This window comes from Mobula birostris, chromosome 9 (genome assembly GCF_030028105.1).
Source record: "Mobula birostris isolate sMobBir1 chromosome 9, sMobBir1.hap1, whole genome shotgun sequence".
NCBI classification, from domain to species: Eukaryota; Metazoa; Chordata; class Chondrichthyes; order Myliobatiformes; family Myliobatidae; genus Mobula; species Mobula birostris.
The window spans coordinates 85,188,841-85,206,059 of record NC_092378.1 but is presented as its reverse complement, the minus strand read 5'-3'; the positions used below and the strand labels follow the sequence as shown (position 1 = coordinate 85,206,059).

The following is a 17,219-nucleotide window of genomic DNA, read 5'->3' as shown; positions in this document are numbered from 1 at the left end:
GGGAGACACTGAATTCAGCTGGAAGAAGGTTCTATGGTCTGATGGAGCCAAAATCAAGCTCTTTGGCCATCAGACTAAGTGTGATGTTTGGGGTAATCCAAACATCGTACATAATCAAAACACACACCATCCCTAGTGTGAAGCATGGTGGTGGCTGCATCATGCTGTGGGAATGCTTCACTACAGCAGGCCCTGGAAGGCTTGTGAAGTTAGAAGGTAAAATGAATGCACCAAAATACAGGGAAATCCTGAAGGAAAACCTGTCGCAGTCTGCAAGAGAACTGCGACTTGGGAGAAGATTTGTTTTCCAGCAAGACAATGACCCCAAGCATAAAGCCAAAGCTACACAGGAAGCATTTAATGACAACAAAGTTAATGTCCTGGAATGGACAAGTCAGAGACGAAACCGCAATCCAATTGAGAATTTGTGGTTAGACTTGAAAAGGTCTGTTCTCTCACAATCCTCATGCAATCTGACAGAGCTTGAGCAGTTTTGTCAAGAAGAATGGGGAAAAATTACAGTGTCCAGATGTGCAAAGCTGATAGAGACCTATCCACACAGGCTCAAGGCTGTAATTGCTGCCAAAGGTGCATCTACTAAATACTAACTTGAAGGGGTTGAATACTTATGCTATCAATTATTTTGTGTTTTATATTTATAATTAATTTAGATCACTTTGGAGAAATCTGTTTTCACTTTGATACAAGAGAGTCTTTTTCTGTTGATCAGTATCAAAAAAAGCCAAATTAAATCCACTGTGATTCAATGTTGTAAAACAATAAAACATGAAAACTTCCGGGGGGGTGAATACTTTTTATAGGCACTGTATAAAGGTAGATAAATCCTTAGTGCCTAACCAGATATATTCTAGGATATTGTGGGAAGCAAAGGGGGAAAAAAAATACTAGTAGAATCACAGATACTAGAAGACAGGGAATCACTAATAGGATCATAGAACACTACAGGGCAGAAACAGGCTCTTCAGCCCATCTACTCTGTGCTGACCTATTTATCTGCCTAGTCCTATCAACCTGCAACTGGACCATAACCTTCCTTACCCTTTCCAGTCATGTACCTATCCAAATTTCTCCTAAATTTTACTTGCCCTGGCAGTTCATTCCACACTCTCACCACCCTCTGAGTGAAAGTTCCCCTTGTGTTCCCCTTCATATTATGCCTTTATTTAAGAAAGACTGCGAGGGCAAATCAAGGCATTCAGGCCAGTCAGTTGTGGGAATTTTTTGGGGCACTCCTCTGTTTTCGTGGATGGTTGCAAAGAAAAAGAATTTCAGGATGTATATTGTATACATTTCTCTGACATTAAATGTACCTTTGAAAGTTACTGGAAGGGATTCTGAAATGTGGGATTTTAAAGTATTTGAAAAGACAAGGACCGATTGAGGATAGGTAGTATGACTTTATGCATAGGAAATCATGTCTCACAGATTCGACTGAATTTTTGAAGAAGTGACCAAGGAGACTGATGAGAACAGGTCCTGCAACTTAAGCTGATCTGGGATCCAGAGTAAGATGGGCTTGGAGATAGGAAACAGAGAGAGGTCGTGGATAGTTGGTTATCAGACTGCAGGCCTGTGGCATAGGAATCAGTGCTGGCTCCTTTGTTGTTTGTCATATGGCATTGATTTAGATGAGAATGTACGTGGCATGAGAGTACATTTGCAGAATTGTTGGACAGTGAATAAGTCTATTGATGGCATTTAACGCAAACAAATTAAGTGATTTTGGTAAGTTAAACCATATGCGGACATGTATAGTGGCAGGGTACTGAAGAATGTTGTAGAGAGGGGTATAATTGCATGGTTCCCTGAAAGTGGCAGCACAAGTTGATGTAAAAATGGTGTAAAAAGCTTCTCGCATTATTTTACTTATTTATTTATTTACTGACTTATTTAGAGATACAGTATGAATTGGGCCTTTCCAGCCCTTCGAGCCACACTGCACAGCAACCACCAACAACCCCAATTTAACCCTAACCAATTTACAATGATCAGTTAAGCTACCCAGTATGTCTTTAGAGTGTGGGAGGAAACTGGAGGACCCAGAGGAAGCCCAGGACATACAGTGTCTCCTCGCCGAGGACACTGGTATTGAACTCTGAACTCCACTGCCCTGAGTTAAAATAGCATCATGTTAACTGCTATGCTTCCATGATGCCCTAGATGATTGCCTTCATCTGCCAGGGCATTGAGTCTATGAGATGGACATCGTCTTATAGTTGTACAAGATGCACTGGAGTATTTTGTGTGGCCATACAGAGGGAGGATGTAATTATACAAAAGGGTGCAGAAAAGGTTCACAAAGATGTTGTCAGCATTGTAGGGCCTGAGTTATAATGTGAGATTGCATAGGCTGGGAGGTGACCTTATAGAGCTTTATAAAATTATGAATGGCATGAATAGGAAAGATAGTAACAATCTTTTTCCAAGAGTAGGTGTCTTAAAACCTGTGGCCACGGGTTTAAGGAGAGAGGAGAAAAGTTCTGAGTGGTAGGTTTTTCACACAGAGGGTGGTGTGTATATGGCATGAACTGCCAGAGGAAATAGTAGACATAGATAGAACTACAATTGGAAAGGTTTAGGGACCAAAGACAAGCAAATGATACATATTCAGATAGGTTTCATGGCTGGCATGGAAGAGTTAGGCCCAAGAGCCTGTTTCTGTGTTGTATAAATCTGTCTCTGAATTGAAAAGGAATGGCACTTGTCCATTTCATGGGGAGGGAGAGGGAAGTTGTTGTTATCATTAAACAATAGATGTCTTGGTGAGCTTAAATATGGATAAAATGCATACTGGGGGACCGGCTGGTGGCGCAATGACATCGTCGCCGGACCTGGGAGCGAAGGTTCCCGGGTTCGAAACTAGCCAGGTCTGCTCCCGAGTACGCTTTCCATCCGTGCCGTGTTGAGTGTCGAGACCGCAACTTGACCACGTAAAATAAGGGGAAAATACTGCGAAAATGTCTGTGTGAGGAGTGGCGCGCCACACAGTCTCTCTCTCTCTCTCTCGCTCCGTGCCTTATAAAAGCCACGAAAAAGACATCATCATGGACGCACGCACAGACACGTAGATGCACATGCACAGATGCGCACGCAGACGCATACGCATAGACTTGCACGCACGCAGGCACATGCCAAAAAAAATGCATATTGGGATGCACTAACAGAACTGCGACTATAATGCAAGTTCATGGAAGTTCCATTTGCTATTGGAAATGAAGAGGTAGAATGTGCATTTCATGTAGTCTACTATATGGACTTCAGTCAGACTTTTAGCAGGATGTCAATGGGAGACTGGTACAAAAGATTAGACCCCAAAGGAAATTGGCTTGGTGATTGTATAAAGAGTTGTTTTTGTGATGGGAAGCCTGTGACCAATGGTGTAGCGCTGGTGTTGGGACTGTTACACACAGTAACAATTTGATCATGAATGTAGAATGTATCATTAGTAAGTTTGTGGGTGACATGAATATTAGAGTTATTATTAATTGTGATGAGGATAATATTGGACTACAGCGTGATAGTGATCAGTTGGTAAGTAAGGCGGGGCAATTTAATCCTGATAACTGTGTGGCAATGCACTTTCCAATGGCAAATAAGGTTACGAGTTTCACAATGAATGATGGGGCCCTAGGAACAGAAGGAGTCTCTCCTCAAAGCTGAAAAGCCGATCCCAAGCTACATCATGGTAAATCTTTGCTGTACCCTTTCTGCAATCACATTCTCCCCATAGAGGGGAGATTAGAACTTCACACGATATTCTAGCTATGATATAATCAACATTTAATAAAGCTGTATCAGAACCTTTCTGCTCTTAGAATAAATGTCCCAGACAATGAAAACAAGTTTCCCATATATATTTGTCAACACCTCATCTATCTGTTATGCTAACTTTTGAGATCTATCGATCTGTACCCCAAAGTCTCCAAATGGGATTAGTGTAGGGATACTTGATTGCTGGCATGGACATAGAGGGCCAAAAAAAAAATCTTGTGTCTGTGCTATAGGATTCCATGATTCTAAATTAGTTCAGGGCTGACAGCATCTTCAAAACTTTGGTATTCCAGAGTTAGCTCCATCCCTAACTCCTGCAGATTCCAGGAAATTCTACGTACAGCCCACCTACTGATGATGGTCTTTGACCTGAAACATTATCTCTGCTCCTCTCTCCACAGATGTTGCTAAACCTGCTGAGGGCTTCCAGCACACTGGGAATTTGAAATAAAAACAATAATCGCTGGGATACTCAACTAGTTGGGAAAATCTGTGAACCTGTTGCCTACCCAGAGTATCTTCTGTTTGTATTAAAGATTGGAAATAAATAGGTTTTAAGTTGCAGATAGTATAGGGAATGGGGAGAACATAAAGGGGATAACCCGGGATGGGTGGGGGGATCAGTGAGGTTAAATGACAAAAAGCTGAAGACTGCTGTCTGGCTGGTGCAGAATGTTCCAGTGGAGATGCAGACTAATGTTACAAAAGATATCTTTGGTTTTGGAAATCTGAAATGAAAACAGAAAATGCTCATTATCTGTAATGGCAAAGTGTGAATGGAAAAGAGAATTAAAGAGACGTGACTGGAAGCCTGCAGCCACATTGCAAACTGAATAGAGGTACCCCAGAAAGAGGTCACGTAATCCTGTTTGGTCTCTGTAATGCATATGTGACCACAACATAAGCAGCAAATGCCATACACTAGATTGAAAGGAGTGTAACACTTCTTGTGGACAGAGTGCTGTGATTCTGAATGGTGGGCAGCACTGAGGTAACAGGCAATGTTCTGCACCTTTTGCAGTTACAGAGGAAGGGAAGTGGAAATAGAATAGAGAGTAGGAGCTTCCAGGAAGGAATGAGCCTAATGAAATACTGTAAGAGGAGGAGCAGGGATGTTTCAAAGTGCTCACTGACGCACAAAGGCACAAGAAAACAAGAGCAGCAGTAGGCCACTGAGCTCCCGAAATGTCCCCACTATTTAATATGATCTGCCCAGACTTCAACAACTCTTCTGTGCTATTTCCCCACAGCCCTCAATTCCCTGATCTTTCAAAACTTATGCTCTCTAAATAACTTCAATGACTCAGCCTCCAAACACTCTGGGGCAGAGAATTCCAGGTACCCCAACCAGGAGTTGTTCCTACGTATCTGATTTTTAAAATACTGGACCCGAGTATTGTATCTAGAGGCTTTCCCACTCATGACAGCAACTCAACATCTATCCTTCAATCTCCCTAAGATCTTACATGCTTCAATAAAATCAATGCACAGTCTTCTAAACTCTAAAGAGCAAACTAACTTCTATAGGACAGCCCTTGTCCCAGGAGTCATCCTGTATGTGCATCCCGTTCATTCAGAGTGCAGCTTCGATGCTCCATTACCTGCAAATCTGGAGAGGGAGAAAGTGAAGAAGAGGGGAATGGAGAGGGAAGGAGAGGGAGTTCCTTCTGTACTTATCAATAAATGGCAGCTGATGTGTCTCCATAATATTTTAAATAGAAGTGTAGAAATCAGACAATCTGTGAAAGGGATATGGGTCATTCAAGAAGTTCAATTTCTGATGCTCACAAAACATTCTTCTTATTTTAGATCTCGTGGCTTGTATAGATGCAGATACCTGTCGCAGAGTTTGTGGCAATCCAGCTGGATGCACAGATATCGCATATCCATTGCTTGTAATGGAACTGCTCCCTGGAGGTAAATTGTCAAATTCTAAATTGGCGCTGGAACTGCATTGGGGTGAGACTGCCACTCATTGTTTGTAATCTTCTGACTGAATTAAGTGGATTATTGAAGGGCCTATGTTTTGCTGTATTCATCAGAGCTTAGCAGGAGGAAGTTGATGCAGCAGCTTAAATGGCCTGGGCAAATGTAACTTGCAGCCGATTCTATATTTTATTTTACGAAAGAATATGGTAAACAGGATCAATAAATATGTGGATGACACCAAGATTGATGGTGCAGTAGAAGGCTATCAAAGCTTGCAAAGTAACCTGGAGCAGCTTAGCAGATGCAATTCAATGCAGACATATGGGAGAACAGACTAGGGTAAGACTTAGACAGTAAATAGTAGAGCACTGAGATGTGCAGTACAATAAAGGGTTTGGTAAACAGATCCAAGATTCCTTGAGAGTTGTAAAGAGATCTTTTGGAAAACTGATCTTCATAAATCAGCTCAGGAGTTGGGATGTTATGTTATGGTGAAGTTGTACAAGACCACATTTGGAGTATTGTGTGCAGTTCTGGTCACCTACTGACAGAAAAGATATCAATGCGTCTGAAATAATGTAGAGAAAACTTACACCGATGTTGCCATGACTTGACCAGAATTACGGAGGTAGGTTGAACAGGTTATGATTTTATCCCCTGGAGAGCAGGAGAACATGTACACAATTCTGAGGAATAGAGCTACAGTAGGTTAGATCATCTGGGTGAAGGCAGATGGGATTAGGCAGAAAACTATGACAGCATGATCAAGAACTTGTTTATCTGCTGTAGGACTCACAGATCTCTTTGCAGCTCTGATTTCTGAATTTTTTCCTTGTTTAGAAAATAGTCTGAACTTTTATTCCTTCTAGCAAAGTGCATGATCCAGACTCTTCCCTAAACTCTACTGCATCTGCACTACTTTGCCTATTCTCCTAATCTGTCCAAGACCTTTTGCAAACTTCCTGCATTCTCAACATGACCACCTGCCCCCTCCAACTAGTATATTTGTATCATCTGCAAACTTGTCTACAAAGCCATTAATTCCATCATCCAGATATGAACATGTTATATGAAAAGTAGCGGACCCAACACCGTCCATAAGATTATAAGTCATAGGAGAAGAATTAGGCCATTCGGCCCATCAAATCATCTTCGCCATTCTATCATAGCTGATTTATCTTCTCTTTCAACCGCATTCTCCTGCCTTCTCCCTGTAACCTTTGACGCCCCTTACTAATCAAAAATCTATCAACCTCCGCTTTAAATATACTCAATGACTTTACAGCAGTCTGTGGCAACAAATTCCACAGATTCACTACTGTCTAGTTAAAGAAATTCCTCCTCATCGCTGTCTAAATGGATGTCCCTCTATTCTGAGTCTATGCCTTATGGTCCTAGACTCACCCACTAAAGTAAACATCCTCCCTAGCTAGGCTTTTCAATACTTGATAGGTTTCAGTGGTTTCCAACATAGAGGCCCGCAGCCATCAAACGCTTTTCATCTGTTAACCTTTCATTCCCAAAATCATTCTCATGAGCCTCCTCTGGTCCCTCTCCAATGCCAGCATATCCTAGAAAACATAGAAAACCTACAGCACAATGGAGGCCCTTCAGCCCACAAAGCTGTGCTGAACAGCTCGGTGCTCGGTGTCAGAGGCTCGAAGTTTTCAGATGGACTCAGAGTCCGCTGCGGTTGGATGCTTCCAATGGTGCGGCATTGGCAAGTTTGCGGCACTTGGAGGTTCATGGCAGGGAGAGTTCCTCCCTTCTACCGTCTGCGTGAGATGATGAGGCTATCGGAACTTTGAGACTCTTTTTTACCATGCCCATGGTCTGCTCTTTATCAAATTACGGTATTGCTTTGCACTGTTGTTATAATTATGTGGTTTTGTCAGTTTTAGTCTTGGTTTGTGTTGTGTTTCTGTGATATCACTCTGGAGGAACATTGTATCATTTTTAATGCATACATTTCTAAATGACAATAAACGAGGACTGAGTGTCCTCATAATCTAATCTAACCTAATCTAATCTAATCCTTACCTGAGAAATTACCTAGGATTACCCATAGCCCTCTATTTTTCTGAGCTCCATACACCTGTCCAGGAGTCTCTTAAAAGACCCTATTGTAGTCTATATCGTTTCTTAAATATGCAGCCTAAAACTGCCCACAAGACTCCAAGTGCAGTCTGACTGATGGCTAATAAAGCCACAGCATTACATCCTTGTTTTTATATTCTAGTCCTCTATGAATGCTAACATTACTTTTGTCTTCCTTACCATTGACTCAACCTGCATGTTAACCTTTAGAAACTTGCACAAGCACTCTCAGTCCCTTTGCAGCCGTTTTTTGATTTTTTTCCAACTAAAAAATAGTTTATGACTTTGTTCCTTCCACCAAAGTGCATGACCATGCACTTCCCTATACTATATTCCATCTGCCACTTCTTTACCCACTGTCCCAAAAATCTGCCTCTCTACCAGAGGACTTTAGCTTCAGACCCAGGGAATAATTGTCAAACACAGTTTACCTAAAATTACATACTGTTTATTAGCAAGCTTGTGTCACTCAGTTTAGCTACAGAGCCCCACTCACAGAACTTCGGAAAATCTACGAATCAAGTGAGCACCCGAGTACTGTCTGGGGCTGCTGTTATAAATCCGTTATCACTTACATACTTTGATAAGGGTACACACAGCAGCTTTCTCATGCAACAAACACTTCTTTTTTCATACATTATTCTCACAGCACGACTTGTCAAGCTGCCAATAAGTCAGTGAGGTTCTTACCCTTCTAATCCTGCATATAATTCCTCATAAAAGAAAATGAAGCGATCTCAACACAGACCCCTGTGGGACACCACTAGTCACCAGCAGCCAACCAAAAAAGGCCCCCTTTATTCCCATACTATGCCTCTTGCCAGTCAGACAATCTTCTGACCATGGTAGTATCTTCAAAGGTTCAAAGGTCTAATTTCATGTCAGAGAAATGTATTCAATATCCATCCTGAAACGCTTTTTCTTCACAAACATCCATGAAAACAGAGAAGTGCCCCAAAGAAATGAACAACATTTAAACATGGGAACCCCAAAGAACCCCCCAGTTCCACCCTCCTGCATGTAAGCGGTGGCAAGCAACAATCCCCCTCCTCCCACCGGCAGAATAAAGTGCATCGAGCCTTCACCGGGCCCAAGTGTGAGCTAAGCGATAGCAAAGACACAGACCAAAGTTACCCCAAAGGCTTCGCATTTCATCTGACATTCAACAAACCATAGGTTCTCTCTCTTCCTGGCAAGGGAGAGGGAGGTGTCCCCCGTTTTCACAGCGAGCGGGAGACATAACAACAACCCACTGGTTTACGATGTTAAAAGTCTGTTTCGTCGCTTTTTTCGAACTCTGTGTCTGAAGATCGCAAAGGCCTTGAGCCTTTGGGCCCACAGCGAAAGATTTTCCAGCCTCCCCGATGACACACGAGTCTCCTGCCATGACACCAACCCTCGATCTGCCTGTCTCCAGAGCCCCGAGATCTTAGGCTTCTAAACTCGAGCGAGACTCTCAGGCCAAACCCTTGGCATGTCATATAACAGCCAGTCGTGGAACCCCAAGAACGGGTCCCATTCCTGCAAAGAACCGAAGCCTGTGTGTAACTCCAGGTCAGGGTCTTCAAAAGAGCCCTGAAAGGGAAAAATAAAGATATTAAAGGTAGAAATAGAGCTGTTTTCGAAGATGCAAGCAAAAGAGTCACCGCTAGGTGTCGTTATCCCTCCTAAACTCTGCCTTCTTTCCTGTAATACCATGGCCTTTTATCTTGATAAGCAGCTTCACGTGTGGCACCTTGTCAAAAGCCTCATGAAAATCCAAGTACACAACATCCACCAATTCTCCTCTCTCTATCCTGCTTGTTATTTCCTCAAACAATTCCAACAGATTTGTCAGGCAAGATTTCCTTTAAAGAAACCTTGCTGACTTTGACCTGTTTTACTATGTGCCTCCAAATACCCCAAAACCTCATCCTTAATAATGGGATCTAACATCTTGCCAATTACTGAAGTCAAGCTAACCAGCCTATACTTTCCCATCTTTTGCCTCCCTCCCATACAGAGTAGAGTGACAGATGCGATTTTCCATTCCCCTGGAATTATTCCAAAATGTAATGATTCTTGAAAGATCATTACAAAGCCTCCAGTATACTACATCTTTCAGAACCCTGGCGTGTAGTCTATCAGGTCCAGGTGATTTAGTAGACAGCTTCTCAAGCACCTTTTCCTTAGTAATAACAACTGCACTCACTTCGGTCCCCTGACACTCTTGAGTCACTGGTGTCTTCCATAGTGAAGACTGACACAAAATAAAATGAAGTTGTTCCAACACAGACCCCTGTGGAACTGCCACTTCATCTACCATTTCTTTGTCCTCCATTACTTACCTCTCCAGCATCATTTTCCAGCAGTACTCTCATGAGTAAACAAGAATAAGATGATTTCATTAACACATACACATTTACCATGGAGGAGAATAGGGTAGGTGTGTGGTTATATATGGGCATACTGTCTCAGGGGGGTAGACCTTTTGGTCTCTTAATCATAGCTATCCTTATTACAACCTACAGTAACCGTTCATTCACTTATTTATCTACTTTTTCTGTAAAACTATTTACATTTTTTGCCTTTTGAGGAAAAGATTTCATGTCTCAAAATAAATAGAAAGCCAGTTAAGAAATATTCCCTCAATCACAAGGGGCTGATCTTTAGAAATTTCTGAGTGCTGTGGGGCCCCGGTAAATGAGATTACTGAAGACAATTGTAACCCAGGTTAATTAAACCCAAAGATGTTTCGTTAGAAAGCTCCAACCATGGAGGGATGAAAATGAGATTTACCAAATTTTAAAATAAAAAGAAAGCTTGGGGTAAAAAAAACTATGTGCAGCTGTTGCAGGCGCGGGAAAGCAAGAGAAAAGCAGCACACTATTAGAAACTAAAGATATAAACTGTTAAAAGTAGAATTAGTAGTGAGTATCTCTACCCTACTTGAAAACCTCAGGGTGAAACCCCTGGAGGAGAGACGATAGTGATAAAAGATCTATTGAAGCTATGGCTATAACTCGCAGCAGCTATAACAAGACAATATCGGCAGAGATGAGTGCCCAAGATCTCTACCGTGTAACTGGGAATTAGTTCTGTAAAATCACACCAAGGGATTTGGTCAGGTTTGTTTTTGTGTGAATTGACTTTCCATGGATGACCCACTATTTCATTCAACAAACCATGAAACAAGATGGCAAACCACCCAAGATGAAGAACCAGCACAAGAACGAAATGTTTAATGACGTAGAGGATTTAATACGGTTGGATTTATACGTTTATTTTCATTCGAAGGATCTGAATTTGATTTTCTGCCTGAACTGATTATTTTTGCAAAGACGTTGATAAGTTACTGAATAGAATTTACCTTGTTTAAAAGTTGTGATGTTGGAGAATTGTCGTGAAAGGAGTTAAGCTATATATATAATTTTTGAATTTGTAGATATACTGACTTGAACTGAAACTGAAGTTAATTATAATACTTCAGGATAGGAACTCGGTTAGTTTTCTAACTAACTAGGGATGATAAAAAGGAAAGATTAGTCTGTAAACCTTTAAATAGGGAATAACACTAAATCCATTTAATTTGGGAAATTGGAATAATAAACTTTATTCTAATGAATTAGATTAGATTAGATTAGATTATGAGGACACACAGTCCTCTTTTATTGTCATGTAGTAATGCATGCATTAAGAAATGATATAATATTCCTCCAGTGTGATATCACAGAAACACAGGACAGACCAAGACTGAAAAACTGACAAAAACCACATAATTATGACATATAGTTACAGCAGTGCAAGCAATACCATAACTTGATGAAGAACAGGCCGTGGGCACGGTAAAAAAAGTTCAAAGTCTCTCGAAAGTCCCACATCTCCCGCAGACGGGAGAAGGAAGAAAACTCTCCCTGCTATGCCTGACCACAGACCAACTCTGAGTTGTCCGAAAACTTCGAGCCTCTGACACCGAGCACCATCTCTGCCGAGCGCTTCAACCTCAGCCCTGGCCGCCAGCAGCAGGCAAAGCCGAGGATTTTTGGGGCCTTCCCTCCGGAGATTTTCGATCGTACAGTAGCAGCAGCAGCGAACCGGGCATTTCAGAAGTTTCTCCTGATGTTCCTCCGTGTTTCTCACGGCTGTCTCCATCAAATCAGGATTGTGCACGGTACCCTATTTAACAAGTATGATATCATATGTAACTCATTCTAACAAAACAGGAACTTGGTTTTTGTTGATATCTGGGATTTGAAACCTAACAGAATGTTGGCATTTTGATTTGTTCTTACTAATGTAAATATTTTGTATATATTGTTTTTTTATAAACAAAACTTGCATCCAGAAGTGTGTGTTTTCTATTCACTGCCTCCTTCCGACATCTGGAGCTTCAGATGACCTGCTAGCTCCTAGTGTAGTACTACGTAATTTGATTTTTCTTCTAAAGACTGTAGCAACCAGTAACACAAGATTAGACCAGTGCTACACAGGTGTTACACAATCGTAGATTTTTAGCTGTTAACAGAGATTAGGGTTACGGGGTTTGTTCAGTACAGCAGTGGTGAGGTAAATGATCAGCAACAATCATGTTGAATCATTGATCTGCCTCTGCTTCTATTTCTTTTGTTTTTAGGTTATGAGGTGTGTGTCAATATTGGGAAAATAATATTCCTGATTTATTTAGTTTAGAGGGGTTTAAATCAAATAAATCGCCTCTCAGGGCAATGTATGACACTGCCTTTAGTTCAAAGCTTGACTCCATTTTTGCTCTCATTCTCCAACTGCAGGACTACGGGGCTTGATGGTTGCAGTCATGGTCGCTGCTCTCATGTCCTCCCTCACTTCAATCTTCAACAGTGCAAGCACATTATTTACAATGGACATCTGGCACCACCTCCGGCCCCACTGCAGTGAATGGGAGCTCATGGTTGTTGGCAGGTAGGGAAATACAGAGTTGGCTATTCTTGGCTATGTTAAAGTAAATGTAAGCACAATGGTGCCCTTCTGTCAAAAAGTGTTAGTATGTTTAACACTTAGTATTGGTGGTTCTGTTGTTTTAGTCGTGATAGAGCAGGAGGGATTATAGGGGGAGGAATGGCATTACTAGTCAGGGAAAATGTCTCACAGTGCTCATCTAGTGATGCTATATGGGTAGAACTGAGGAACAAGAAAAGCATGACCACATTGAAATGTAAGCAATGTCGATCCCAGTGGATCATGGGTGTGCGCCTCTGGTGGTCTGGGTTAAGCTGTAATATTGATGTGACTCGGACGCTGCTGTAGATTGAACAACCACGTTTATTCACCAGACTTCCATTTTTACTTCTGTACGTCTTGACGTCATACGCACTCTGAGGCTACGAATACTTACACAATACATTACACCTCCCTTCTCAAGATTTTTTTTTTCTTTTTACAGCACTGTGAATTACCAAAACAATGCCTCTAGGTATGCCCTTCTTACAGTGCAACATAAACTAAAAAAAATCTTACCTTCTTGTACTGTATTCTGCATTGTATCTTACAATACTAACATCAGTGTATTTTCTTTTACTAACGTAGACTAATAAACCTTTTATTTCACACCTTGAAACTTATATATGAGTGACTTTGCCTCAAACTGTGTGAGACTGTATGTATGTCTAATCTCTGTATCTAGCTGGAAGTTTGACCTGTCTCCCAGACCGTGTGCGATACAACTGTGACTGTGCTTGTCCTTCATCCGTGTCAGTCTCTCGAGTGACTACTGTGTCTTTGTGGTCTGCATCACTCTTGGTGTCGTTTGTTTCCATGTCTGTATATGTGGAAATGTCCTGTGCATCTGTACGTGGAAACTCCCTCTCGCCTGTCTTCAGCAGATGTTTCCTGTTCCTCCTGTAGACTCCTCCATCCGGCATGTGAACTATGAAGGATCTTGGTTGCTGATGTCTGTTCACAACCACAGCTGACATTTCCATCTGTATGCAGATCTGGCAACTGTCTTGTATGTCTGTCATAGTAGATCTTCTGCTTTATTTGCTTGTACTTTTGCTTGTCATGTACTTGTGCATTACCTTCAGGAGTCAGTAGAGTTGTGGATGTTGGCAGTTTGGACTTCAGACAATGTCCCATCAACAGCTGCGCAGGAGAGAACCCCACACCCTCAATCGGTGCGTTGCGGTATTCAAGCAGAGCAATGTAAAAGTCACCGTTGCTGCTATGTGCCTTCTTGAGCATGTTCTTGACAGTTTGTACAGTTCTCTGCTTGTCCATTAGACGGAACGTGCCCTGGACTGGAAGTAACATGTTGAAATTCCCAGCTTTCTGAGAACCCTCTGAACTCACCACTGGCATATTGTGGACCATTGTCACTAACGACAATATCTGGAATACCATGTTTTGTGAATGTTTACTTCATTGCGGTAATGACACCTTGACTGGACGTGTCACTTAACTTGTTGATCTCCAGATATTTTGAATAGTAGTCCACACAAAGCAGATATTCTGCACCATTGTAGTGAAAGAGATCTGTGCCAATCTTCTCCCATGGTCTTCCTGGTAGTGGGTTGGGAAGCAAAGGCTCTCTTGGATTGCTGATTTTGTTTTCATTACAGACAGCACACTGAGACACAATGTCCTCCATCTGAGTTGACATGCCTGGCCAATAGAGAATGTCCCTTGCTCTTTCTTTACATTTCACTATCACCAGGTGCGACTCATGAATTCTGTTGAGCATTTCCTGTCTCATTTGGTTTGGTACGATGGGTTTTGCCATTTTGAACGTTAGTCCTGATGCATAGCTGATTTCATAGAAACATAGAAACATAGAAAATAGGTGCAGGAGTAGGCCATTCGGCCCTTCGAGCCTGCACCGCCATTTATTATGATCATGGCTGATCATCCAACTCAGAACCCCGCCCCAGCCTTCCCTCCATACCCCCTAACCCCCGTAGCCACAAGGGCCATATCGAACTCCCTCTTAAATATAGCCAATGAACTGGCCTCAACTGTTTCCTGTGGCAGAGAATTCCACAGATTCACCACTCTCTGTGTGAAGAAGTTTTTCCTAATCTCGGTCCTAAAAGGCTTCCCCTCTATCCTCAAACTGTGACCCCTCGTTCTGGACTTCCCCAACATCGGGAACAATCTTCCTGCATCTAGCCTGTCCAATCCCTTTAGGATCTTATACATTTCAATCAGATCCCCCCTCAATCTTCTAAATTCCAACAAGTACAAGCCCAGTTCATCCAGTCTTTCTTCATATGAAAGTCCTGCCATCCCAGGAATCAATCTGGTGAACCTTCTTTGTACTACCTCTATGGCAAGGATGTCTTTCCTCAGATTAGGGGACCAAAACTGCACACAATACTCCAGGTGTAGTCTCACCAAGGCCTTGTACAACTGCAGTAGTACCTCCCTGCTCCTGTACTCGAATCCTCTCGCTATAAATGCCAGCATACCATTCGCCTTTTTCACCGCCTGCTGTACCTGCATGCCCACTTTCAATGACTGGTGTATAATGACACCCAGGTCTCGTTGCACCTCCCCTTTTCCTAATCGGCCACCATTCAGATAATAATCTGTTTTCCTATTTTTGCCACCAAAGTGGATAACTTCACATTTGTCCACATTAAATTGCATCTGCCATGAATTTGCCCACTCACCCAACCTATCCAAGTCACCCTGCATCCTCTTAGCATCCTCCTCACAGCTAACACTGCCACCCAGCTTCGTGTCATCCGCAAACTTGGAGATGCTGCATTTAATTCCCTCATCCAAGTCATTAATATATATTGTAAACAACTGGGGTCCCAGCACTGAGCCTTGTGGTACCCCACTAGTCACCGCCTGCCATTCTGAAAAGGTCCCGTTTATTCCCACTCTTTGCTTCCTGTCTGCTAACCAACTCTCCACCCACACCAATACCTTACCCCCAATACCGTGTGCTTTAAGTTTGCACACTAATCTCCTGTGTGGGACCTTGTCAAAAGCCTTCTGAAAATCCAAATATACCACATCCACTGGTTCTCCCCTATCCACTCTACTAGTTACCTCCTCAAAAAATTCTATGAGATTCGTCAGACATGATTTTCCTTTCACAAATCCATGCTGACTTTGTCCGATCATTTCACCGCTTTCCAAATGTGCTGTTATCACATCCTTGATAACTGACTCCAGCAGTTTCCCCACCACCGACGTTAGGCTAACCGGTCTATAATTCCCCGGTTTCTCTCTCCCTCCTTTTTTAAAAAGTGAAGTTATATTAGCCACCCTCCAATCCTCAGGAACTAGTCCAGAATCTAAAGAGTTTTGAAAAATTATCACTAATGCATCCACTATTTCTTGGGCTACTTCCTTAAGCACCCTGGGATGCAGACCATCTGGCCCTGGGGATTTATCTGCCTTCAATCCCTTCAATTTACCTAACACCACTTCCCTACTAACATGTATTTCGCTCAGTTCCTCCATCTCACTGGACCCTCTGTCCCTTACTATTTCTGGAAGATTATTTATGTCCTCCCTAGTGAAGACAGAACCAAAGTAATTATTCAATTGGTCTGCCATGTCCTTGCTCCCCATAATCAATTCACCTGTTTCTGTCTGCAGGGGACCTACATTTGTCTTTACTAGTCTTTTCCTTTTTACATATCTATAAAAGCTTTTACAGTCCGTTTTTATGTTTCCTGCCAGTTTTCTCTCATAATCTTTTTTCCCCTTCCTAATTAAGCCCTTTGTCCTCCTCTGCTGAACTCTGAATTTCTCCCAGTCCTCAGGTGAGCCACTTTCTCTGGCTAATTTGTATGCTTCTTCTTTGGAATTGATACTATCCCTAATTTCTCTTGTCAGCCACGGGTGCACTACCTTCCTTGATTTCCTCTTTAAATGTCCAGTATTTCTGCATTTCCTTTGAAACATCTTTTCTTTCTGTTGGCCATACATTCATTGTTAGGTCTCTTAGCATTTGCATTTCAGGATCATCTGCAGTCGCTTTCCTGAACATGTTCAACTTCTCCTTAGAGATGGGTAGCTGAGGTGTAACCCAGTTGACCTCCAGCTCTCTTCCTAGCAACTCTTCCTTTTGCTCTTTGAGGTAAGCACTGCTCAAAGCATCAGCGATGTACAGTTCTTTTCCTGGCTTATAGGTGATTGTCAGAATGTAACTCTGTAGCCTGAGAAGCATCCTTTGCAGCCTCATAGGAGCTTGGTGGAGTGGCTTTTTGAAGATGCTCTCAAGTGGTTTGTGATCACTCTCAACCTGGATTTCTTTGCCATATACATATTGGTGGAACTTCTCACACCCATAAACTATGGCGAGTAATTCCCTCTCAATTTGAGCATATCGGTGTTGACAGTCTGTAAGTGCTCGTGATCCATACACCACAGGCCTCCCATCCTGCAGTATAACAGCTCCTATTCCCCCCGAACTGGCATCCACAGACATC

General features: G+C 42.2%; 1 protein-coding gene across 1 annotated transcript in view; it reads left to right on the top strand.

Moving 5' to 3' along the window:
• The window catches only part of LOC140203402 (sodium/myo-inositol cotransporter 2-like), a 134,123-nt gene that overhangs the window by 74,963 nt on the left and 41,941 nt on the right, over window positions 1-17,219 (top strand). Inside the window, exons 9-10 of the mRNA XM_072269460.1 lie at window positions 5,602-5,709; window positions 12,585-12,735. Coding sequence (XP_072125561.1) covers window positions 5,602-5,709; window positions 12,585-12,735 — 259 coding nt within the window. The remainder of the gene's footprint in view (window positions 1-5,601; window positions 5,710-12,584; window positions 12,736-17,219) is intronic.